Consider the following 27,458-nt stretch of genomic DNA (forward strand, 5'->3'; position numbering starts at 1 on the left):
AAATGTTCCGTAGCAAAATTAGCAAATGGCAGTGTTGTATTGTCAAATTTCGAAAGAATTTTTCTTTGCAAGTCATGTTTTATATTAGAACTTTTCATTTAATTTTCAATATCTTTCTTCAATATGCACAATATCTCTTCGAATAACTGCTTAGTGGATTCAATTGTCTCTTGCACAAAAATGCGAGGTAAACGGTGGTCAGCATACAGCTTTGCGGTATATTTTAAAAAAACTGTGTGAAGACCCTCATTACCGTTGTCATTATTAATGGCTGCATTTCTTTATTCATTCTGAACGTTTGGAATAAACTTTTTTGTTTACTTATTCTTTAGAACGTTCCTGATGATATGTCAACGTATATTTCAAACGCATTCTGTTTATTCCGGCTGTGAAATGGGATTATCCGGAATGTATAAAGAAACGCAGCCATTATCTTTTGCATTATATGGCTGTTCAGTGTTCGGTTCATCCTGCGAGTCCAATTTTGTAGATAAAGATTCTAATTTTTCGGTGGCAATGTACTTTTGTTGCCTCAAATTACGATTAATGTGTGTCGATTTTATAGGAATTACGTGAAAAGTTACCAAATGTTTACGAAACTTTGTCATACTCATAAAAGTTGTATAACAATTGCTCTCTTTACATCTGAAAGTATCGTTTTGTCTTGAATTGTGTTGCAATGTAAGATGATGGAAAGGAGACGTGATGCAGGAAAATAAAAACTCGCATTCGGTATAAGGTGGCATTTTGACGAATTTTGTAACTGATAAAAACAAGATAATTTAAAAATCTGATATCAATTTCATACACACAAATTAATTAACAAATTAATTAATTAAATAATTAATTAATTAATTTGATGAATAACTGTCAATAATTGCAGTCAATTTGGCATTACAAGTTTTTGTTACCGATGAAAATTAGAAAACCGATATCAATTTTGTACATTACATTTCGCATTACAATTGTTTTACCGATTAAAATTAAAAAGCTGAGATCAACTTCATACGATCAAATTAATTTGATGGATAACTGTAAATAATTGTAGTAAATTAAACACGAAGTGCTCTCATATGTCTTATAACTTCCGGTTGTTTCATCAATGCTGCATACTTGTCTGAATATCCAACGATGCCGAAGAGGGTTTCTTGTAAAATTAGCCAAGATCTACAGCTTACAGTCGGGTAAGGGCTATACAAGGCATGAAACGCCTTAAAAGCTACTTCCACAGCCCGGGTTGGACTTTCCAACAAAAACGGTGTTCTATCGAGCACAAAATAGCTGCTTTCTATGGTTTTCAAGTCAGCCCCAACGACCATAGGGAATCCTTGCACTGTGATCCCTTTAGAAAAGTTTTTTTCTTCAACAAATTTCAATGTCTTCTCAAAGTCTTGGATTCTCTGAAATATACATTAAGAAAACACAGTAATTTGCTGATAATTTAATACGCATATGTTGCACTCACTTTAATGTGAAGCAAAAATCCCTCTTTCATATCCTGTTTGCTTGCTTTCTATGTTTTACCTTTTGGAACTTTAAGTGGCACGGACGGGAGTAGACCAGCAAATGCATTGAGTACTTCTGCATCTGATTCTGCGATAAATAAATACATATGTATGTATATTTTACTGCATTTTCGCTCCTTGAAAGTTTTACCTTTGGTTTTGTGTTCATTGTCCCTTACTTCAAACTGAACTTTCTCCTTGAAAGCAGTCCAGTGTGTAATCATTCGCTTAGCAGCATCAGGAAATAATGTGTCAAAATCAGATTCAAACTAAAATTAATAAATTAATTATTATATTGCGTATCATAACTATACCCCACCCACATATTGGCAAGTTTAGAGAAATTATTTTTATTTAACTTTAATTATGTACTTTATTTTTGTTTGATTTAATTTTAAAACCTAGTTCATTCTGTGTTGCACATCCGTACAAAAATATTTCGTTTATTTTTTTTTTAACTTTGCACTAAATTTGAAACAGATTTATGTAAGTGGTTTTTGTTATACTCAGAATGAACTATATTTTTTACAAAAACAATTATATATATGCATAATTTCGGTATTTTCTCATATGCATTATTTCGGTTTTCAACCGAAACTGTGCATGTATGCATTACTTCGGGTTTTTCATATGCATTATTTCTGTTTTCAACCGAAACTGTGCCAACCAAACGCCGCCTACGCAGAAAGAAGTTCTACACAAAAATACTTCCGCTTCTTTTCTGGCAACATAGAAAGAGAATTCTACTCAGTAAGAGTTATAATCAGTGTTACCGCGGAAAATTTTTCGAAAGTCGCAAAGTCACAGCCGAAAAAAGTGTCTCCAAGTAATTCAAATCTTTTATACGATGTATATAAAGACTTTCATTATTTAACCTCTCGAAACTTATTGGGGCATATTCGTAGTCGAAATAAAATCTACTCTTAGGCTAGTTATAGCTTTTTGAAAAAATTTTCAATGGAATCTGTCAAAAAAAGCTGCATCTTACATTAAACTCGACTTTATTTCATCTATGAGTATGCCGCATTATTTTTAATAAATTGCTAATGGAAAAGAAAATTGCAGTTGAAAAGTGCTTACATCAATGTAACACAAAATCAACATTAGTAGATAACAATTATTATAACAAAGTTTAGCCTTTTAAGCTTGTATATAAATTTTCGCAGATTATTTGTTTGTACCCGGAGCTACGAAAATGAATTTAACACAAATAACCTGGGGAAATGCTAAGCTACAAGAACGGTACACTGATTCTTGCTATTTTTGGACATTTTGCGGACAAATTTTGACATTATAATCAGTCAAAATCTTGCCAGAGATGTAAATTTTAAGCGTCTTTGAAAAGTAAATACTAAAGGCATTTTTAAATATGTAAGAAACAAAATATATTTTATGAACAAATTATCAAAATGTGTATATAGAATTTTTAATCAAAGAAAAGGGGCAAAAAAAGTCGCATGGTTTTTAAGAAAAGTTTCAAAGTAAGCCTATTTCTAAAAAGTCGGTGTCAGGGGGCATCGATCTCCAAAAAGTGGCAATTTGACACTTTAGTCGCACAACGGTAACACTGGTTATAATCCCTAAGCGCGACCGAAGGCCGCCTACGCAGAACGAAGTTCGTTTTCATTTATGCACTATTTCGGTTTTTGTCATATGCATTATTTCGGTTTTGAGTCGAAACTGTGCATGTATGCATTACTTCGTTTTTCTTATATGCATTACTTCGGTTTTGAGTCGAAACTGTGTATGTATGCATTAGTTCGGTTTTCTCTTATGCATTATTTTGGTTTTCAAACGAGAGTGTGCATATGCATAATTTCGGTTTTTCTAATATGCATTATTGCGCTTTTCAACCGAAACTTTGCATATATGCATTATATCGGTTATTTTTGAAGTGAAACTTCTTAGGCGGCGGTATGGCAAAAATGGAGACTGAAATTTTTAAAACTGAAAACGTTACATGAGTGAGAAGGAAGATATAGGTAGTATAGGGAAGGGGAAAAAAGAAATAAAGCGACGCATGGCGGGTACGAGTACCAACATATGTATATATGTATGTTTAATGCACGTATGTATTCACACATACATATATGTATACATAGATATGTATGTATGAACATACATACATAGATATGTATGTCTTACTATAATCTTACTCTTACTAATATTATAAATGTGAAAGTTTGTATGTTTGGATGTTTGGGAAATCATCACGCGGAAACAACTGAACGGATTTGCATGAAATTGTGTACGCAGATAGCTTATGGGCCAGATTGGTTAATAGGCTATTTTTTTAAGAGTTGCCACCTGTTAAAAAAGTTTAATTTATTTAATATGCGGGAACGACTGCATGGATTTGCATGAAAATTTGCACACAGATAGCTTATGACCTAGATTGGAAAATAGGCTACTTTTCTTAAGAGTTGCCACCTGTTAAAAAAGTTGCATTAAATTAATACGCGGAAACGACTGAATGGATTTGCATGAAATTTTGCAAGCAGATAGCTTATGATCTACAGTGGAAAATAGGCCAATTTTTGGGAAGAGTTGCTACCTGTTAAAAAAGTTTAATTAAATTAATACGCGCAAACGACTAAACGGATTTGCAAAATTTTGCACACAGATAGTTTATGACCTAGGTTAGAAAGTAGGCTACTTTTTGTTAAGAGTTGCCACCTGTTAGAAGTGTTTAATTAAATTAATACGCGGAAATGAGTGAACTGATTTGCATGGAAGTTTTCACACAGATAGCTTATGAGCTAGGTTGAAAAATAGGCTACTTTTTTTAAGAGTTACCACCTGTTAAAAAGTTTAATTAAATTAATACGTGGAAAAGTCTGAACGGATTTGCATGACATTTAGCACAGAGATAGTTTATGGCCTATGTTGGAAAATAGGCTACTATTTTAAGATTTATCACGTATTAGGAAAGTTTAATTATATTAATACGCGTAAATGATTGAACTGATTTGCATGAAAGTTTGCACACAGATAGCTTATGAAAAAAGTGCAACACCTTCAACGAAAAAAAGTCTCAAAAATTAACGCGAATTATGTAAATGAATTATAAAACTGCATAGCCGAAAGTATGTCTAGTTTAAAAAAAAAATTACGTATAAACAAAAATCATCGCTCAATCACTAACCCTGAATTACGAATTGTAAAAATATAAAGCGTCAGTCCCCCTAAAGTATTTGCAGATTACAATGTCCAGCTTGCGCAAACTTACTTGTAACTAGGGTGGCCAGATATTATAGAGACATAATCAGTACAGTTGGGATCAAAAATCAGTACAAAGTCATAAAAATCAGCTAATTTTTAAGCGTATTTTTTATTATTAACATTATAACAACCAAATAACAGCGCATTAATTTAACAAAAAATAACTAATAGACTTTTAAATACATATAGTATTATCAATATAAAAATTCATTACTTTAAAACAAATCAAAGGTATTACGTATGTATGTACAGCTGTGCTCAGGAAAATAGTAGTAAAACGTATTGACAGATTTTGAAATTTTTGTATTTCCTTACTTAATTTAAATTTTTTATAAAAATATAGTTACCCTGCAAACCAAAGTTCCCGAAATCTTAACGAAATCTTTAGGAGTATCTGATTTCTGTAACGATTTTTTTCCGAATCTTCAAAGAAAATTATATGAAGTGGTTGACACGAACTCGTAAAGAAATTTCTGTACGAAAAATAAAGAAAATTCTGAAAAAAGTCTGCAAGAAATTCTTCACATAGCAGCATTATTTTCATTTCTTCACCGATTTTCTTCCGAAATTTCGTAAAAGAATGGAAGTGTGCGTAATTTATTTCATTTTAGAAAATTCGGAAAAAATCGGATGGGAGCTTTCCGAATTCGTTAAAATTTCTTTACGATTCAGAAAAAATGGTTTGCAGGGTAATTCTATAACAAAAGACATGTGAGTTGAAGAAAATGTAGCCCATTCAGTTTCAGTAGAAGACGAGCTCGAGTCAGAATCTGTTTGCATATTTTAAGCTAAAAATTTAAACCATATTTAGTTGGTGTGCTTATTAAATACAACATTCACATTAAAATGTTGACTAAAAGGTATATTACCGAATTATCGCTAAACGAATTTTCGAGTACGAATGAAATTTAATAGTGTTAAAAGTGTGGTCGAACATCAAAAATCAAAGTAAAGCTACATATATCATATCCAAGAGTCGGTAGTTTACACCTTTTCCAAATTTTTAGAACTTGCATTGCACCGTAGAGTAGTCGTCTTAAGTTTGAAATACTGACATCCGATTTCTCAGTGGATGTTTAATTATAATCAAAAGATTATCTCTTATTGTCATCTTCTCAGTGTACTTAATATATGATTAACTCACCACCACCTTTCATAAGATTTATTAACCCTAGAAAGATAATCATATTCTGACATACGTAAAAGATAATCATGCGTAAAATTGACGTATGAACTTTAACCAGCTATTTTGTCATATTGTGTTGATTAACATAGAATAAACTAATATGGGTTATACTTCTAGATACAAACGAAATAAAAATACTAGAATTTCAAATATATTTATATTATTTATTATAAAAAGAACAAAAACAATGCAAATTCTTCAGTAATCAACAAAACTTAAGAAGCATATTTCTTTGAGAGCTTATTACTTACTTTTTATTAATTATCAGTTATTTTGACTTATATACTAAATAAAAAAGAAATCTTACGTAGCATAAGAAGATATAGCTTTATAAAAATCAGTCAGATGCAGTTTTGGCACATGTCAATGTTATGTTCACGACAAATTACTTTTTTGCATTTACTGCACAATGCACTTTCCTTCCGCCTTATTTTAGATGGACAATATGTGCAGTAACTACGCTTTTTTGGTGCTGGCTCTTCAGTATTATCTTCCGATGAATCAGCAGTATCGTTCGGCAACATATTAGATATAGTTTCCCGCAAATATCTCTTCAAAGTAGGTGTTTCTAATCTCTTACCCATAGATGGCGATGTTAGTGCCATGCTTAGGTTTTTCATGAAGTTTTTGCTACTTAGAACATTATCACCTTTGCTACTGACATTGTGGCTGTATATAATATAGCCATTAATGCACGCAATATTTACCATCCCGAAGAAAACGGCCATAGGCCATTTATTCGTCTTCCTACTACTGGACATCAGAGAACACATTTGATCTAGTGTATCCACTCCGCCTTTAGTTTGATTATAATACATAATCATCTCAGGGATTCCGGTAGTTTCATTTATATTGGCGTCTTCATCACAAGATGATAACAAGCAAACCATTTTAGCTGGCTTCGGCTTATAAGAAACAAGTGTAGGGGTCCGTCAAAACAAAACATAGATGTTCCCACTGGCTTAGAGCGACTGTTTTTCATCTCTTCAGGTATCTCGCGTTTGTTCCTGCAATCGCACCGTTCCTACAATCGTCAGTTTGTAAGGTTCCTGAAGTAAGGCTTTTGCCAAAGGAATTGAAGTAATGTAATATTACGACAAGTGCCATGCAGGGGCTTTGATAACTCTTTTACGTAATATTCGCCAAGTCTGGGTTCCTTTTCCCAAATAAGGCATTCCATTTATCATGTACTTTGTACCACTGTCACACATCATTACAATTTTTATTCCATACTTACTGGGTTTGTTGGGAATATACATCCTAAAAGGACATCGTCCGCGAAAACCAAGTAATTGTTCATCTACAGTTACGTGAGTAAATACATCGCTTGCTCGAAGTGTGGGACGTATACTTTTGTCATCCATTCGGAGACATCGTATCAAAAAATCAAATCTTTCACGACTCATCACAGATACATATACCATTGACAAAGATCGATCAAATAGCTTTTCTGTAGACATGTGGTTATCCTTCCTTACTGCTGTCATTACCAGAATACCAATCAAAGCACGAATTTCATCTTCATGAGTGTCACGAAATGTAGTACCGGTCATCGACATGCTTCGTTTCAAAGACATTTCGGCATTAGTCCATTTTACGATATCGGCAATTATTTCATCAGTAAAAAAGATATTGAAGCATACAACAGGATCATATAGATAACGACACATTCGTTGGGGTCCCCTTTGAGATCTAACAATATTCAGCGCTGACACTCGGCTACGCCTAGATGGTTTCGAAGTCGACCAGCAATGTCTATTCTCTCCTGGAAGTGTTATCTGCGGCAGAGTAATTATTCGTCGAAAAGCTGATGAAGAAGCTAGTTGTTCAATATTCTCTTGGACTATGGGCTCGTTTTCACTAGGTATCGGCAGTTCTTCCCTCTCCACATCCTCAAAAGCTTCTTCCATTTCGCTCTGCACATCATCTTCGCTCTCTTCATTTTCTACCTCGCTATCCGTGTCTTCACAGGTGATCTCGTCATCAGTTTCCAAAAGAGCGGCCAGGATACGGTCTTCGTCCAAATTGCGACGCGCCATTATGTTTTCCAGTCAGGATATCAACAAATATAAAACTATAATATAAAATATGATAATATATGTATAATAAATAGTTATAAAGTAAACACACAAGACGAATATTAATATAGGCAAAAATCTTGAAAGTCACTTAAAAGATAATCATGCGTCATTTTGACTAACAGACTCGTTATATTTCAAAATTGGTAATACTTACTACGCGACGTGTGTGCCTTACGAAAGGTCTGCGCAACGACTGAGATGTCCGAAACACGCAGCCACGAATTAGCGCTATTTAAAAAGAAAGAACAATATTTCTAAAGCGCATGCGTCAATTTGACGCAGACTATCTTTCTAGGGTTAATGGCGAAACCAGCTTTTCCTGTAAATCCTGTAAAACCTGCAAATCGTGATTGCAAATCGGGTTGGGTTGAATCCAAACAGTTTGTTATTTTGCGAAATCCTAGGAAACGAAACAATTGCATGCTGACACCTTTTTAATAATGGTTCAAGTTCAATTAATGCTTTCAATCTGCTCACACGTATGAGTTGTCAAAAACCATTGTTTTGAACATGTAAACCTCAAGTAAATGTCAATTACACCAATTTACAAAAGTATTTATTAAATGTAAAAATCAGTACAAAATCAGTACAAACTCAAAAAATCAGTAGATTTTGCGTACTGATTTCGGACTCTTAAAAATCAGTACAATAGAAAAAAATCAACACATGTACTGATTAAATCAGCGTATCTGGCCACCCTACTTGTAACTAGCATTCAGATATTCAGATTGTTGGACAGTTCCATATGCTGTGGTCTAGAAATGAGAAGGCCTGATTCTTTGTATATTTACATTTTGGAATCCAGGGTAAATTATAATTTCGTCGCTGGAATAATGAAATATTGTAACATGAAAAGTATAGTTTTGAGAAAAACGAATTGAAAGTTTTTATAAACCATTACAAACCATACAAATACAATTTCGTTTTTCGGGAATAAATTAGTGAGCCAAAGAGATATTTAAGAAAACTAAAGATTTTTCTAATAGATTAAAGGATTGTCTATCCAATGGTGCAATTATCGAATAATAGTATATGTGGCATTTACACTGTTTCTTTATTCGAGCGACGATTTAGTAAATTTGTTCATTTTCACTGAGATTATCATTTCATTATTTGTACATAATATTATAACGCAGTACTTTTTTTTATATCAAAATCAATGTTATTCGTATCATCAGAGCTTACTGCCTTTGGCGCGAAAGCCGTAACGGCTTTTAAAATTGCAGTATCAAGGTGCTCTTTCTGAAATCTTGGCAAAATTCAACTTTAAGTTTCAAAGCATTTTTAATTTCATTTTCTGCATAATTTTCTTTAGTAAGAAATATTTCGGCTTCTGTCCCACAAAGAATATTCAAAATGGGTTTGTGATTTTTTAAATCTGAAGTGTTTGTTAAATGATATTTAATATTTGCTTTAGAGATGGAATTGCGACAAATTTGTTTTAAGAAAAATGTTAAGGGTAGATGCAGAGCGTGGAAGCCAGCTTCTTCTGCTTATGTTTATACCATTTATCAGTTTAAGCACATCAATCACGATCAAATGTAAAAAATAATATTTTTAATTGCAGATCCGAAAGAAATATATATTAGTTGAACTGAGTTACGCAAAAATAGTGCCGAAAATCAATCGATTGTGCTTAGGGTGCCGGCTGCTTCCGAAAGGGCCGAAAATGGCACAATAATAATAATATCCCAACGGGTTTTACCCTCCATTCCCGCCCATCCGCACGAGGGGCGCAGTCCGCATGACGTACGGAACCAATATTTTAAATTTTTGTGCCGAGTCACGATAGGCAGGAGTTTGCTAAGTGTCGAGATCTAAAACTGTTCAGCTACAGAACTAAATTCATCAGCTGATTTTATGTATTTATGTCAATAATTAACTTATTGAGAGAGGAGAGTATCGCTTTCTTAATGCTGAAAAGCGGATCTGATATATCAAACGTGCTGGAATGAGAGTTAAAATCCTGGCATAAGCAACGGAGTGGGTCGTGCAATTCAAAATTGGTTTTACAAGCTTTCAGAAATATGGGACAAAGGTGTCTTGATACGCGTGAGGGAACATTAAAGCTTACATCAGCCAGAAGAGACGGACTTGAAATTGAGCCTGTCAGTAATTTAACCATAAAAATGACACCAAGCATTTCCCTGCGACTGGCAAGTGTATAAGGTGGAAGACTATATTGAGAATCCCATCGGAAATTTCTTAAAGCAAAAAGTAGGAATTGTTTTTGAATTGATTCTATCTTGTCTGAGTAAATTTGATACCTTGGATTCCAAACCACCGAGCCGTATTCCAGAATCGGCCTAACTAATGTTGTAAACAGGGTTTTAGTGATATAAGGGTCACTAAATTCTTTTGACCATCGTTTCACAAATGCAAGTACACCTTTAGCCTTGTTGACTGTCACATTAATGTGAAGATTAAAATTAAGCTTAGGATCCATTGTGATACCAAGGTCCACAAAATTGTATACCTGTTCCAGATTATGGTTACCTATTATATAAGAAACTGGCAGAACAGCTCTTCGCGAGAAGCACATTACTTTACATTTCTTAAGATTTAGAGGCATAAGATTTACTTTACACCAGTAAGCCATGCTGTTTAAGTCTGATTGTAGCAAAGACCTTTCTTTGTACGTACGATTTATAAAGTTTTACATCATCTGCATACATTAAAATTTTGGAGAATTTTATATCTGTAGAAATATCGTTTATAAAAAGCAAGAACAGAATCGGGCCTAGGTGGCTACCCTGAGGGACTCCTGAAGTAACATCAATGACGTCAGAGATAGTATTTTTAAACAATACCCTTTGTGATCTATCATAGAGGTATGAAGAGATCCAACGTAGAAAATTGGGTGGAAGACCAAGAAGATCAAGTTTATAGATGAGCAACGAGTGGCACACTTTGTCAAATGCTTTACTGAAATCAGTATATATAACATCAACAGTTTTGCTCTCACTAAATGCTTTTGAGATATAGGATGTTAATTCAAGTAAATTTGTAGAAGTTGATTTGCCCTTGCCAAATCCATGTTGACTGTATGAAATGCTTGAAGTGATAGAATGCGTCAACCGATTTGTTATAATTGCTTAAAGAAATAAGCTTATGATAAAATTTTAGAAAATGGGCGTGGCACCGCCCACATAGAAGCAAAACGTTGAAAATTATTGAAATCGGTCTAAAATTATGGCCGCTTTTCATATAACAGTAAATTTCAGAAATGCTTGAAACTTCAATATTTCGAAATTTAAGGACGCTAATTTACTCAAAGTTAATACACCCTTACCATGGATTACCATGTAGTCGTAGCTTTCGGAAAGGTGAAAAACATATATTTAATACTTGCGCCGGGTATTTAATGTTCGGCTCCGCCCGAATTTAGACTTTCTTACTTGTTGTTCCTTAATTTCTTAAACAATTTTTTTTGATTTGAAATCAAAATTTTTTTATATTGAAACTAATTTATAATGTTGCTAGGTTCGAATGGGTTAACGCAATGACAAAACCGTTGTCATATAAGTGTATAAAAAGCATATATGTAATACTCCTATATTGGCAGTAAGAGCTAGTACCGTCCGAAAACACTACAGTACAGATATATCAATAAACACGTACGAAAGAAAAGGAACACATATGTTTATAAATAAACATGTACACAACACGTATACAAAAACGGCACTAAAGTACACAATCCATTGACAAAAACGGTACTAGACTGTCTCGCTTTGATTTCGGAATGCTTACACATTGAGAAGTTAGCTTACTGGCAATATAGAATTATTACATATATGATAAAAAGTAAATATGTCATATATTGATTTCACTTTGCTTATTACACCATGGTTTGAACGCATGACTCAATAATACAAGGTTGTGTAATTTGTGACAGCTAAAATTTGACACTCCTTTATCTAGATTTGTATTTTGGAAAGAAAGGGGAATAATGTGATCGCCTTTTGCGAAAACGGTAGTAGAAAGGTACTACAAAAAGTACGCAAAGTATACAATTAGAAGTAAAATGTGTATTATTAATTCTATGCGAATTTGCAATATATTTGGTGTTTTAATGGAAATACTAAACAATACATAAATATGTACATTTTTGATTTAAGTTATTCATCATTTCCTGGAACCGACCGTTCAGCTATGCAAAAAGGAAAACTGCAGATAAATAGAACTCATTTCAACCATGCCAAAATTATTTGGCGCAAGTAAAAAAATCAGGACGTTCTAGAAGGTTAAAGTTCAGTTTTTAAATTTTTTAAATATTAATATCTTACGAACTGTAGGTATAACCGATAAAAAAACTAATGACGCCACCATAAAGATAGCTAATTTGTCTTTAAGCTGGTGTACATAATTTGTAGCTTCTTGTATTTTTAAACCAAAACCACTAAAAAACGAACAAATGTTATTTTTTCATGAAATAATATTTTTTGAAAAAAACTGCATAATTGTAAAGAAATTTATATTATTTAGAAAGTACAAGTTATTATCTTTAATTCGATATTACATATTTTATCATGATGTACTTTTGGGTTTCAACAATTCAGTGCCCTGCAAAAGTGGGACTAGGTTAAACACTGGTACAGGAACACGAAACCTTGTAACCAACACTAGTAACCAAAATGGTCCAAATATATGGAGAAAACATGGTTACAATAACATTTTTCCAGTTTGTGAACATTTTAATATTTATGGAAAAACGAAATGTAAAAAATAATGGAGAAAAACCTAATAGAAAAAGTGAAAAAGTAAAATGCAAATTTTGCAGAGAGTATCAGCGAGTTAATGATTTCTCGGGCGCAATGTCAAACGATTTGTGTGTAACTTGACGCATAACCATCGTTGACGGTGATGGTGACGGTGGCGGTGACGCTGTCGCAATGGATGGTATGTACATTCACTTTAATGGTTACACAATTGTTTTTCGATTCAACGTATGAAAAGGCATCGATTCTAAAAAAAGGGTCGATTCTAAAAAAAAAATTGTAACGTTGCCAGTTCGCTTTTAAGGCTTATAACGTTAAAGCTGTTAAACATATTTTTGCACAGAACCACAGACTTGCTTAGTTTGTTCCAGCGTTTTATGCAAACATTTGTAATAGACCATTTGGACTTAAGGTTATATGCCTAAAAAGTGCACTTACAACATTAACAGAGAGACTTTTCGGAAGTTTCTTTTTATTGTGGATTCATTTTTCACCATTTCAGTTAATAAGTTTTTTGTGTTGTTTTGTTCATATGCTATTTTATTGAAACTAATCTCTCTATATACTATTGTCAAATATGTATTTATATTAAACTAAAAGATCTATTTAATGGGTCGCTTATGGATGGCAACCGAACTTCAGTTGCGTTGCCAGTGGCTGAAATTGTATTACTAATGGCACCTGGCAACTGAAAGCTGGCAACCGAGTTGCCTTATTGGCATCTGCATTTTTGTGGTTGCCGCGGAAATTTTGATTTTGAAAATTTATTTATTTTTATAAACTTTCCACGGTTTATTTACATTCAAATCTTTGTTGCTGCTCCCTCAAAACTCGATTATATTCAACTTTGTAGCACGTAACTATATTTGCTGTTCATACCCTGCAAAAATCGTTGGACCATGTAGTCTATTTGTGGTAAATTGGAGTACTTACAAAAGTGTTCCTCTGTCATGCTGTAGCGGACCAATTCGTGTCTCTGCGGCAGCTTATTCCCTGCAAAAATCGTTGGACCATGTAGTCTATTTGTGGTAAATTGGAGTACTTACAACAGTGTTCCTCTGTCATGCTGTATCGGACCAATTCGTGTCTCTGCGGCAGCTTATTGTTTGTTATCCGATCACTGCTCGTGTTTTAACGAAATGTGATTGAAGTTGATCATTTGAAAGCACATTTGCATGTCTGGCTGTAGCTGAACGTGTAGAGATGCTCGCTGTTAGTTCTTAGCTCCCAGCATGTTCGGGTTCGAATGCCGTCAGAGGCAACATGTAATTTTTAATTTTTGTCTTGGTTTTTATTAGGTTCGAAAAAGCATTTGAGATGTGAAGAACAAAAGCGTGTACACACGAAAAAATATAACAATAATGCCATTGTTAATATGTTGGAGTAGTTTTGTGCTACTCTGATGTAATGCTGGCATGGAGTATATGGTCCTGCCCTAGGACATCGCAATGTTAATTGGACCATATTTTTTATATGAATTGTGGTTAATTTTGGAGTACTCCTTGGTCCTTAGGGAGTACTCTTTACACGCATGCATGGAGTAGTCGCGATTTTTGCAGGGTAATACACATTTTCATTTCAGTGGCGTTGCTCTTCGGCAACTCAACTAAGGTTGCGTTGCTATTCATAATCGACCCATAAAATTGCAATGAAAATTATTAAATTAATTTTACGACGGCTTGAAAGCCTGCATCGTTTTAAATGTATTATTTAGATATTATGTACTAATATACGCGAAGTTAATATCTGTGGTAATAAGCAACAATCGCCTAAGTTGAAAACCCCGAATTCGAGAAAAAACGCTTTAAAGATTTGGATTGTAATGTTAACCTTATGGGGAAACCAAAATATTTTCATCTATAACTTTATAAATAGCCTAGGTAACGAGATGGGAGTATCACATACACATGGAATAGTAGTTGCAGAAAACGATAGCATATATAACTCAATTCTTTTTAAGTCGACTTAGGCGGTTATTGCTTATGACCACAGATATGTGCTAACCGTCATGTAGAAAGTATCTCTCAATTATCTAAATCCCGTAATTACGTTTTATGTTCCTTATGTTTTATGTATAAAAAATTGCTATCATTCAAAAAAGGTCTATACATTTGCATTATTAAAAATATATGAATTTCTTTCATCTACCTATGTACGTACATGCACTCACTTAAATCAAATCGTATATAAACGGTAGCTCATAATTTTCATTTCCAAATTACAATAATTTTAAATACATTATATGCTTTATATGAAAATTCGCCCATTCTTGAATGATCTTGCCGTTGTTCCACTTAAACCTCTTCGAAATTTTTGCCTTTTTACAGCGTAAACCACATAATGAATTGTAACAACTTGTAGGTGTTTACTACAGGAAATTTCCAATCAGGTTTTTGCATTCTTAATAATGGCGGCATATTGCTAGGATAATGTATGGGCTTTGATATGTGGCAATTTGTGATAACTGTTCCGCCTGGATAATTGATTGATACGGCGTCACCCGGCAAGACACCGTCGCAATCAGTAAGCTCGAGTTGTTTGTTAAAGCAAATGCGAATCTCTTCGAGGTAACTCATATCCCGCTTGTTGTCGTATATGCAATGTATAGAGGGGTTTTTTCCTAGTGTTTTAAGCAAAGCCGTCTGCAGCGCAACTACTGTATTATTCGAATCTGGGTGTATTCCTGCTTTTCCTAAGATATTCGACATTAAGAACTGCTCCCGCCAAGCCAATCCTTGCTTGAAATATTTCAACTCGTTGTCTAGCTCTTCCAGGGTTACAGCGCAGGTGCCATGTTTCAACCATTCGTGCTCCCAAAAATACCCCAATTTTTGTTGACCGTCAATTGTTGGCCAATAAGTTTTTAAATTTGTTAGTATCTGTTCGAGCTGATTCAAGTCAAAATCAGCAGTCTTGTTACAAAAACTAGGACCCATATGGCCCAATTTCGTTGGCCATACGCCATGAATAGTCCAAAATTCTTTCTTGTCAGGTAAAATACATGCGTGCGTGCTATCCTCTTCTCTCCAGTGGTAACATGTGGTGACCGGCCATTGCTGGGTAAATATCAATACATCCCAGTCAAGGTTTCCGCCCTCGTTTTCAGTGTTTGAATCTTCATCAGAAGAAATTTCATTAAAGAAAGGTGACAGTTCGTTGCTGATAAGATCGCCGTCATTGTATAGATCAGTACTTGATGTGTCCCCGTTATCACCGAACGACCATTCCGAGCTTTTGCCAATTGTAGAGCTGAGAATAAATAGAAAATTTTAATTACTTTTCAGCTTAGTAAATATTTTTTTTTTTCATGATAACACAAGCTTACGAATGTAAAAATAATGCTCTGAATTGTATCATTTGACTAACACTAAATTATCTGTAGATATAGTTAGCCGATTTAAATTTTCTGTTTTTTATGAAATTAAAGGCCTATATCTTACTAATATTATAAATGTGAAAGTTTGTATGTTTGGATGTTTGGGAAATCATCAAGCGGAAACGACTGAACGGATTTGTATGAAATTTTGTACGCAGATAGCTTATGGGCCAGATTGGTTAATAGGCTATTTTCTTGAGAGTTGCCACCTGTTAAAAAAGTCTAATTTATTTAATATGCGGGAACGACTGCATGGATTTGCATGAAAATTTGCACACAGATAGCTTATGACCTAGATTGGAAAATACGCTACTTTTCTTAAGAGTTGCCACCTGTTAAAAAAGTTTCATTAAATTAATACGCGGAAACGACTGAATGGATTTGCATGAAATTTTGCAAGCAGATATCTTATGACCTACAGTGGAAAATAGGCTATTTTTTTGGAGGAGTTGCCACCTGTTAAAAAAATTGAATTAAATTAATACGCGGAAACGACTGAACGGATTTGCATGAAATTTTGCGAACAGATAGTTTATGACCTAGTTTAGAAAGCAGGCTAATTTTTAAGAGTTGCCACCTGTTAGAAATGTTTAATTAAATTAATACGCGGAAATGAGTGAACTGATTTGCATGGAAGTTTTCACACAGATAGCTTATGAGCTAGGTTGAAAAACAGGCTACTTTTTTTTAAGAGTTACCTCCTGTTAAAAAAGTTTAATTAAATCAATACGCGGAAAAGTCTGAACGGATTTGCATGAAATTTTGCAAGCAGATAGCCTATGACCTACAGTGGAAAATAGGCTAATTTTTTGGAAGAGTTGCCACCTGTTAAAAAAGTTTTAATTTAATTAATACGCGGAAACGACTGAACAGATTTGCATGACGTTTCGCACAGAGATAGCTTATGACCTATGTTGGAAAATAGGCTACTATTTTAAGAGTTATCACGTATTAGGAAAGTTTAATTATATTAATAGGCGTAAATGACTGAACTGATTTGCATGAAAGTTTGCACACAGATAGCTTATGACCTAGACTGGAAAATAAGCTACTTTTTAAGAATTGCCACCTGTTTGAAATTGAAATTTTGCTCAAAGATGGTTTATGACCTGGATTGAAAAATAGGCTACTTTCTTAACCGGTTTTCCGATCAGAACGAAATTTAGTACACTTACTACGGATTTAGGAAGGATGGTCTTAGACTGAAAGTAAGTCCGATAACTCAAGGCCCCTCCCATACAAATTGGAATTTTCATATTCTGGAAGTATTTGTGGGAGAGAACTGAAGCTTGGTATAGTGATATGTATGTGAAATCAATGTTGGCATTAATCGATTGATGTTTTAATCAGTTAGTTAATTCGATTAAATTCAATCTGATTACGGTTAATCATAATTAATTAATAATTAATTTTAATCTGGCTAAACAGATAATCGTAGCCGCGATTAAAAAAATAATTTTTAATCATTAACTCTTAATTTGATCAAGTAGGTTTGGTGATTAATTAAGTTATGCTGGAATTTCCCTGTGCACACAAAGCAAGTTAATCCGGTATGGCTAAGTCGGGTTTCCTCATCAATCTAAGCAATTTGGTGTGCATTTTCATTAAGATATATACCAACAAACGTTTTACAAACTAGGTTTGTAAAGGTTCCCAGTTTATGTATTACTAATAACAATAATTATAATTTTTTGTTATATTATGTGCTTTTTATAAGCGTAAAACACAAAATAATTACTATAACTGGTGTTTGGTTTCAAACTCGGACAAACTAGACAAATTAATCAGATTTTATTTTTAATTGGATTAACGATTATTGTTTTAAATTAATTAAGCCAGCGATTATCGATTAAAAAATGTTATCATTAATCGTACAGCTGATTACGACTAATTAACTTTAATCGTCAAACGCGATTAACATTTTAATCGTTAATTTTAAATCGTTAATCAGATTAACAGTTTGCCAACACTGTGTGAAATCATGTTCATATTCACGGAGAAAAATGGACGTTTTTGGAAAAGAGGCGTAGCACCTCCCATACTAACCGAAAGTTTTATATTGCATATCTCTTCAAATGTTTGGGGTAAAGAACTCAAGCTTGTTATGGAAATAGATATGTATGTATGTGAAAATAATACCATACTCATGGAGAAAAATGAGAGTTATTGGAAAAGATGGTGTGGCAACTCCCATGCAAATTGATTTTTCTATGCTGCATATCTCTGGAGGTGTTTATTGCAGAGGACTGGAACTTGGCACCGAGATGTGTATACAAAATTAATTCCATACTCATGGAGAAGAATTTGCGTTATTCGAAAAGGGGACATGGTTCCTGCCGTACAAATTCACTTTTTTATACTGCTTATCTCTAGAGGTGTTCATGGTAGAGTACTGGGACTTGGTACTGGGGTATGTAAAATCAATTCTAAATTCATGGAAGAAGATTAGGGTTATAAGAAAAAGGGGCGTGGCACTTCCAGTACAAATTTACGTTTTCTTTCCACATATCCCTGGAAGTGTTTTTGGAAGAATACTGGAACTTGGTATGGAGTTGTGTATACAAACTGTATCAATAGCTCATGGAAAAAATGTGAGTTATTAAAAAAGGTGGCATGTCGCCTCCCATACATACTAAAAACTTCTTAATACATATCTCTGGAAGGATAGAAAATCTCTCGAAGTATTTTAAATTTGTTATGGAGATTTATTTTATAAGTGCCGCACTGACAGAATAAATTTCATTAAATGGAAAAGGGAGAGCCGGGTTCGGCCTTATAATCTAAAGGTCTCTTTAGGCATTTGCTACAGTAATGAGAAGTGGTATTTTATCAAGGCCAGGTTACTAAATTTGAGTTGGAAATATTAGAACCCGCCGTGGCCCCTCCAAGAAGGTTACACGTTCACGCGTCGTATACCTGGAACCATTTTAAGGTAAACTTAGAGGGATTGATATCTTTCGTATGCCTAGCGCGCAGACGAGATTTTATAATTTCATAGTTTTAAACGGCCTAAATACCTTAACTCGCTTAAAAAATAACGAGCTATAACGAAATGTGTACAGAAATAAAATCTATCATCATTAAATTATTTTTCATATTTGTATAAAAGCGCGGGGTGAAACCCGCGGGTATAAGCTAGTATATATATATATGTGCATATGTGTGTACGTACATATGTATGCATACCGAAAACTATTCTACTTTGCTATTCAGGGCAAATTTTACATAAAAACTGCAGTCAGATGCAGAATTAATAGATACTGTTTTGCCGTTAGTTTAATATTTTACCGAATCTTTCAAAATAAAAACTTAAGTGAAAGCGAAAGCAAAAGAATAAAAATATATTTTCATTTCCATTATGGCGTAATAAATTTTAATCAACAGTCCTTTTTATTTTGAAATCAGGATTTATGTAAAAAAATTTTCGTAGATCCCCATATTTCCTCATCATAGTTAGTTCTCGAGCTCAGTGATATTTGAACTGCGCCAGTATCGTACAAAACACTGATTTATCTATGCCCAATGTAAGCTGTTGTTGCTCTTTTCTAATTTTTCAACCCAACCACAAGGGCAAATATTTTGGTTGCTGCTTAAGTTACATCGTGTGTTTGTTGGACGCAAACTAAAAAAATATATATAATTTGATAAAAATATTATTATTAATTCAAATTCATTTACAATACCTAAATTTAATATCACTGAAATTAGGCATCTATTACATTTCAAGCTCACTTATTTGTACTGACCAAACAAAGCTCAGATTGAAATACGTGAAATGACATTTGGCTTTAGATGGCTGTGTTGGTTGATAATGGGAAAGACCTGTTTGACAGCTCAACCGTGTCTGACTAAGCCGGAATTTCCCATTGTGAATATAAGCTTTGATCGTAATGTACTCATAAACAACTAAGTGCTGTGTGTTTTGTGTTGTATACTGCTATCGATGATAAGTTCTCGCTGTTTTATCCTTGCAATTTGCATACCAGGGTGCATTTTTGCTAAAGTTAATGCAGATGGAGTGCCAAACAGCAATTCAGATGCTGGTAATTCGGTCTTTGAAGCAAAAAATGGTGTGAGAAGGGCAACAGCGGAACTGGTATCTTCAAGCATTTTGAGTTTCGCACATGATGTTGGCTTGCTACTGAACGACGATGTGCAATTTGGTAAAACTTCAATTTTCTCACCCGTGAGCATAATGTCGTCCATGGCAATGCTATTGTTGGGATCAAAAGGCAAGAAATATGAAGACTTAAGACATATTTTTGGCTTGGATGTGCCACCACTGAGAGATGCCTCTAACTCATTCCATGCCGAATTTGGAGCTATGATGGAGGAAATGCAAGAAAATTCAGATTCTCTGCTGACGCGCAACCACGATAACTGGCGGAACACGAACGTAGCATTCAATATTCGAAATAAGCCGAATATCAGTGAGGAGCGTGGGAGTGCGGTAAATAGCGTGATAAAACTTGTAAATGGGCTGTTTGTGAAAAATGGTTACGAACTGAATCCGCTCTATAGGTATGTATGTATGTATGTATGTTATGTTGTTAATTTATTAAAGTACATAAGTATTCCTCTTCTTCTTTGTACATAAGTATTACGGTGGTCCTAAAAGTATCAACATCAGGTTTTATTTTGTGTACGTAGAAAATAAAGGTATCTACGAAAATTTCAAAATTAAAAAAAAAAAAAATGAGGTCGCTGCCTGGTTTGAAAAAAATTAAATAAAAAACAGCAAAAATTAGAGAAAATTTTAACTTTCACCGTATATAACTCAGCGAATTTATGAATAAGTTTCAATCATGATAAACACATAGTAAGGTAAAACCGTTCTCTCAATTCGTTGACCATGATTTTTTTTTAAGTTTGCCAACATTTTAGAATCAAACAAAATTGAGAGTAAAAAAAGGAATTGTTCAAAGTTGTTGTTTAAGATTGAAAATGAGAATGTGTGTGTGAGTTTGTGTGTAAAATTTTAAAATTAAATTGCTTGCAAACGTCAAGAATTTGAAAAATTACTCTCAGCGGTTCTGCCTTCCTATTTTTTTATCATGGTTTCAATAATATGTGAAAGTTATCAGATTTCGAGTTACTTTTAGTCAAAATTTTGAGATTCAAAACAAAAATAAATTTTTTCAAAACATAGTAGCGACCCCTAAACTTTTTTTAAATTTTGAAGTTTCCTTGGATATCTGTACGTATGTATATATGTGTACGTAGACCAAAATAAAGGGGTGCCCCATACAAAATTTAGATGTTGCTATTTTACTGACCGCCCTAATATGCGTGTATGCGTGAATGTTTATTTGTATTTACTATTTTTCAGGGACGTTATTTACTCCATTTACAAGTGTGACGTAATCCCATTGGATTTGAACAAACCACTAGCGCGTGACTTCATTAATGATTGGATTTTCAAAAAAACGTTTGGCAAAATTATTGGAATCGTAACAGAAAACATCTCTGCAGATACCAACGCAATTATTGCAAGTGCGTTGTATTTTAAAGGCTTTTGGGTAAACCCCTTTATTAGAGGCGCTACTGTCATCGATAATTTCTATCCAGACGGCTTGCAAAGAAATCCAATAAAAGTGCAAATGATGGCAACAGCAGGCGCTCACCCATACTATTTTTCGGTAGAACATGACTGCGGTATACTCGGTATGCCATATATAAACAACTTCACTACAATGTATATAATACAACCGAAAAATTCTAGTCGTAATAAGCTAAGTAATTTGTTAAAAGCCTTAAATGCGGACAAAATTGAAGGAATGATATCTAAAATGGTTTACCAGAATGTCATATTTGCACTCCCGAAAATGCATTTAACGCAAAATATTGATATGAAAAATATATTCCGCGCACTCGGAGTTAACAATATATTTGCTAAGGAACGAATTAGTGAAGTGCCAAGAAGTGATTTGGCTGAAAGAACTTGGCCACGTGTAAGACATACTATCACATTTCCAACTGATAAACCGGTAAATGTTGCGCATGCGCCGCTTACTTCGACGGAACAACTGCTGGAAGAATGGATTAGCAACCGAAATGCAAGTACTAATTTACTATCTGACCTTTTTGTGGGTGATATAGTACACAAAGTTGATTTTGTCGTCGATGAGGATGGCACTGAAGGGGCAGCGGCAACTGTCACGTATTTAAAACGATCTGGTGGTAGCGTGCTATTCCGCGCAGACACCCCATTTTTACTATTAGTTCGCCATGATCCTACGAAATTACCACTATTTTATGGTATAATTAATGTTCCCTCGCCCTCTTTCTGATAGAATTGAATTATTGCTAAGTAAACTAATTTTTTATTGTAACTTATCCTTACAAGTCTTCATATTCCTCTTGATACAAATTACTGTAACATACGAGGAGTATTTAATGAGATAAATACCCCTGAGATACTTTAATATATAAGGCCCTGCCTAGCATTTTTCAAAACACTTTTTAATACAGACTATATTTTCATTATGTGATAGTTGCTTTTACATTCTCTTTGATTTTTGAAACGATGTTGAACCTTATACAAACCCGGATTTCTATATTAAAGTAGCCATATTTACATGCACATATGCACATGTGAATATAAGGAGTTTGTAATCAAAAGGTGATATGTATTTCCACTCTATATTATTTTACATGAGGAGCCAAAACCGGAAATACACAAACCCCAAATGTACTGGAAATATAATGATGATTTCAAAGTTTGCGTAATTTTTAAAAATATTTAAAAGATGTTTTGAAGTTTTTAAGATGCTGCTCGTCTTGAAGATAAATTAAACCAAAAAACTAAAAAAAAAATACTTATTAGACACTCATCATACATATGCATGTACATATGTAGTATGTATGTGCATAAGTGCACGAGATTTTCAAGCGAACAAAAATGATTTATTTTAAGTTAAAAATAACTTTATTAGATTATTTAGAAAATTTTCGGGTATGCAGTTTTGTAGTCCATTCAACTGTAGTATAAGAAAGTTCCAGTTTCTAGTCGTTAAAAATTACCGTTGATTTTTTAGATCTTTTTTGTGGAGGGTGTTGCGCATTTTCTCCATAAAACACAAGATAAATTTTTTTATATGAAAAAAATAGCAACTCCCTCCACATAAAAAAATTCTGACTTGAAACTTCCACTTTCTTATACTACAATTGAATGGGCTACGAAACTGCATACCCGAAAATTTTTTAAATAATCTAATTAAAAATTGTGAAGTTTTAATGAAAATTCTTTGAAGTTTGATTAATTATTTTGCAATTTGTGCAATCTATTAAATTTTTATTATTGTGGTTTCTGTTACAGATTGAATTATAGTTTGAATGAAAATTATTAAAAATAATAAATAAACATAATTTGCAAACAATATCATTTTGAATTTCGTTGCTAATTAGATGATCGCATCTGTATGTATGTACATATCGTCACCTGAAATGCAAAAAGACGTAACAAACATTGTCGCTGAAATACAAAAAACGTAACTAATAAAAATTTCAAAATTCAGTTTTTGATTGATATGATGGTTTTCATCGAATTACAACTCCCACATCATATTATGAAAGAAATAAAAAATTATGAGTCACGACTTTTTCCATTTCAGTTACGATGTTGTTACGTCTTTTTGCTAAATGCAAGATATGTATGTATGTATATAAATGTAGATATTACCTAATAAACATTGTGGCGAACGTTGGAAAAAGACCTTCGATATCCAATATGAATATCGAACTGAGAACAAACTCATAACCAACCTTAGTTTTCCAACGTTCAGAGTAAATTGGAAATACACTCGTGGGTTCGAAAAAAAAATTAAAACCATAGTAGCAAGAGAGAAAGTAAAATCCAGCTTATTTTTTGAAGGGAAATATAACAGTGATCGGACTTCTACCACATTGTGGTAGATCTGCCGCTTTTTTGGGCATCTACCACATCTACCACTCAAGGTCTGAAATCTACCACATATTCGCGTTTTTGAGTACTTTTACTCTTGCTTGACATAATTTTCGTAATTTTAAGAGCAAAAATGGTCCAATACTAAACACTATATGGTAACAAGAAAGATATAACACAAGATTCCGCATTCCCGGCAACGATAAAAATTTCTCAAGTAAAAGTAAACAAAGCCGAACAAAATAAACTGTAAAATAGTAAATTTTCTCGGTAATCAATTTTTCGGCAAGAAACGTGGTTTTATTGTGTTAAATTGCAAAATATATGATTTATAAAAAGAATTAAGAGAGAAAATGTTAAAAAACGGCAATTTTTGTGAAAGTATTAGCAAATTTAAGTGCATCTAAGGTTTCTGAGGCGTTGTTTAATTTTACTTGAGAATTGTCAAAATCGGCAAATCCTAATTAGCTGTTGTTATGTGATATAAAGAAAAGCTAGCAGCCCTCCGCAAGGTTGCAGAAATCTTTTAAAATATGTTCGAAAAATATCTTAATATAAAGGGAACCTGCTTTACACTGTCAAGGGAAAAAATTGCCAAAACTCAACGCAATTTTTAGCAACTTCAATTAAAAAGTTTGCAATTTTGGTGAAACCTTGCAGAATTTTTGTAAAAAGCTTGATCCAAATCCAGGATCTACCACATTTTTTTGAAATCTACCACATTTTTTTCCTGATACTACCACACATAATTTTTTTAAAGTCCGATCACTGAAATATAAGACAATCACTCTCACACAATAAAACTTCAATTCGATAATGAGCTGGATTTCGAATTCATAACGAAGGGAAAATACATTGGATAATGAAGGTTCCGTTTTGCTGGAGAATGGCCTAGCTCTCGAATCGAATACTATCCCATTGTACATTCGTTCGAAGGTGAGACTCAAAAAAAAAAGATTGGCTTTCCAATATTTTTCAAATTGTTAACCAAGTCCAATGGTTATTGGGTATTTATAGTTTAGATTTTTTTTTGATACCGATTGTTGTCAATACTGCGTATGTGTAGACATCGCCTGTTCTAATTTTAATGATTTTTCTAAGTGACTGACATAGATACCAACATATACAATGTATAATTTTCATTAGTAGTTTCTAAGCCAAATGTACCCTTTCCAACATTTTGTAATGCAATAAACTAGAAGTCATATTTACACAATTTTTCATGTTTAACATGGACTAAATATAGTTTAATTTCAAGTAAGTAAACCACATGTTATTAATTCCTACCTATATTAAAAATATTCGTAAGAACTTGACCACAAAACAGCTTTTAAAGAAGTTCGTTACTTACATTTGCGATCCATTTGAAATATCTACTGGAAATTTTCTGTGAGGGATAAGAACCCAGAGGCCGGGTGGGAAGATATTCCACGAGAAGAAAAATTCGAATGAAACCAAAATGCACAACAAAACTTGGGCTCGAATCGTCACTTACGATATCGTTTTACTCGGCACGTAAAAACACATGTTTCGGATTATGTCATACGTGAACGTACTCTAGCGAAAACTTTGAAGAAATTTCTAACTACACGCGAATTAATGAAAAAAATTAAAACACGAAACAAACAATAAACCAGCAAGCGCACATAAATAAAATGGAGCCAACGTGGAAGTATATACATACTTTCGAATAACTGCCGCCCCTAAATTGGCGAGCCAAACAACTGTCAAAAATCCTCAAGCCCGTAAAATTTGTATGGAGCATTCCACAATAATGCGAAGCTAGCGCCGAGCAAATGGAATTTTAATTTTTGACAGGCTGTTACGCCCCATTTAAGAATTTCATTGAAAAACGCCCTATCTCAGACTTCGTTTCAAAAACGCTCTATCTCAGCACATTTTCAATATATTTACGTTTGAGATAGGGCGTTTTTGAACCGAATTCTGAGACAGGACGTTCTTCAACCAAATTCTGCGATAGGATGTTTTTCAATAAAATTCTGAAATAAGGCGTTCTTGAAAAGTTTTCTGAAATACGGCGTTTTAGTACTGGCTGCCGAGATATGTCGATCTTCCACTCAGCCATCGATATAGTAATGTTGTTTGTAACCTGTTTGAAAATTTAAATTCAATCTGAATAATTATCAAAACTTTGACATACTTAGCAAGAAATAAGTGAAGAATAAAAAATCCTGAAACTAAAGTTAATTTAAAGGTCCAGTAATATAAAAGGTATGTAACCAAAACAAATCATCCATTGGCAATGTATGAGTACATATTTACTAAACGTGTGCACAGAATATTTTGCATTCCCACGACAGCCGATTCAACGTACCGGAATGACTCGGGTTTTACCCGACCAGGGGGCTGTTGTTTCGGCGATCTAACCCCGTTTAGGTCGGCGAAATCGCTCAAACGTTGTTCCCATATGGGACTACGTCTGTTCCGTATTCTTCTTCTCAGGGCTGGCATTGAGTCAAACCCGGGGCCAGAAACATACACCTGCTGCGTATGCCAGAGACGATTGCACCCTAACTCCACCTCGGTCAGGTGTAATACCTGCAATGGGTGGAGCCACCTCTGCACTTGCTCGGGTTTAAGAACTCACCGGCAGTAGACCACGGCACACTGGAGTTCGCCCGAGCAAAACAACACTAACATAACCACACCCCAACACAACACAACAATAGACACACAGACGGACATAACCGCACCCCAACAACACACAGCCGCCGGTAACTCCTAGTCCCTCCAACAATCTGATCGGTGTGTCGATCCAGATTATTCCGTAACGTGACATCAGCCAAGTGCAACACATATTTCAATTACCTAATTCTCTTAATTCGCTGCCGCTGTGGTGCAGTGGTTAGAAGCAAAGACCGAGAACGCGTTCCCGTTTTGGTTTAGTTCTGCACGAGAACAAAACGTGATGTCAAGAGCGTTCCCACAAAAGAGCCAATCGGAAAACAAACTCGAGAACGTTCTCAAAAAGAACAAAATGCCAACAAAACTCTCGGGAACTTTCTCAAGAAGAACAGGATGAGAACGAAACTTTCGGGAACGTTTTTAAGGAGGAGCAAATAACAACGAAAGTCTGGGGAACGTTCTGCTTTAAAACAAAATGCGAACAAAAGGTTTGAGAACTTTACGTGTTGGATGAAAAATCGTTTCAGTGAGAGCCACTATTGTTAACTCTAAGTCAGAGGAAAGCTGGATCATTTCAACTTAATTTATCATTAGGGTGAACTCTCCATTTATGGAAAGAAATTTCATTTTCTGTACAATAAAAGTTTGTGTCTAAAGTCTTTCGTTGACTTCATTTGCATAATTATGTATGTAAACAGGTGGCAACACTGGGAGTACGACTTTAACCACAGCTGTCATCGGTCATACGAAGAGGGGACAGTCGAAGTGGAACAATAGCAGAGGACACTACAGCAGAATATCATTTTCCGTGCGCTAAGTAG

The 27,458-nt window shown here is 34.1% G+C and overlaps 2 protein-coding genes and 1 long non-coding RNA gene across 3 annotated transcripts in view; 1 reads left to right on the forward strand and 2 right to left on the reverse strand.

Moving 5' to 3' along the window:
- Positions 1-362: 362 nt before the first annotated feature.
- Positions 363-1,804, reverse strand: LOC118746415. Its single transcript, XR_004993831.1, has 3 exons — positions 1,657-1,804; positions 1,466-1,593; positions 363-1,400 (listed from the first exon to the last, which is right to left on the reverse strand). It is a non-coding gene; the product is annotated as an uncharacterized LOC118746415 (long non-coding RNA).
- Positions 1,805-13,222: 11,418 nt separating this feature from the next.
- LOC118746085 (ribonuclease Oy-like) overlaps positions 13,223-27,458 on the reverse strand; it is a 91,574-nt gene continuing 77,338 nt past the window's right edge. Inside the window, exon 3 of the mRNA XM_036479850.1 lies at positions 13,223-15,961. Within this exon, the coding sequence (XP_036335743.1) occupies positions 15,034-15,961 (928 nt within the window). The 3' untranslated portion in view covers positions 13,223-15,033. The remainder of the gene's footprint in view (positions 15,962-27,458) is intronic.
- On the forward strand, positions 20,013-22,718 carry LOC118746084 (serine protease inhibitor 28Dc-like). The gene is made up of 2 exons (XM_036479849.1): positions 20,013-20,609; positions 21,418-22,718. The coding sequence occupies exons 1-2, from the start codon at positions 20,032-20,034 to the stop codon at positions 22,376-22,378; spliced, it is 1,539 nt and encodes a 512-aa protein (XP_036335742.1). The 5' UTR covers positions 20,013-20,031; the 3' UTR covers positions 22,379-22,718.

This window comes from Rhagoletis pomonella, unplaced genomic scaffold, assembly GCF_013731165.1.
Source record: "Rhagoletis pomonella isolate Grant_MI unplaced genomic scaffold, Rhpom_1.0 Rhpom_scaffold_00010, whole genome shotgun sequence".
Taxonomy (NCBI): domain Eukaryota; kingdom Metazoa; phylum Arthropoda; class Insecta; order Diptera; family Tephritidae; genus Rhagoletis; species Rhagoletis pomonella.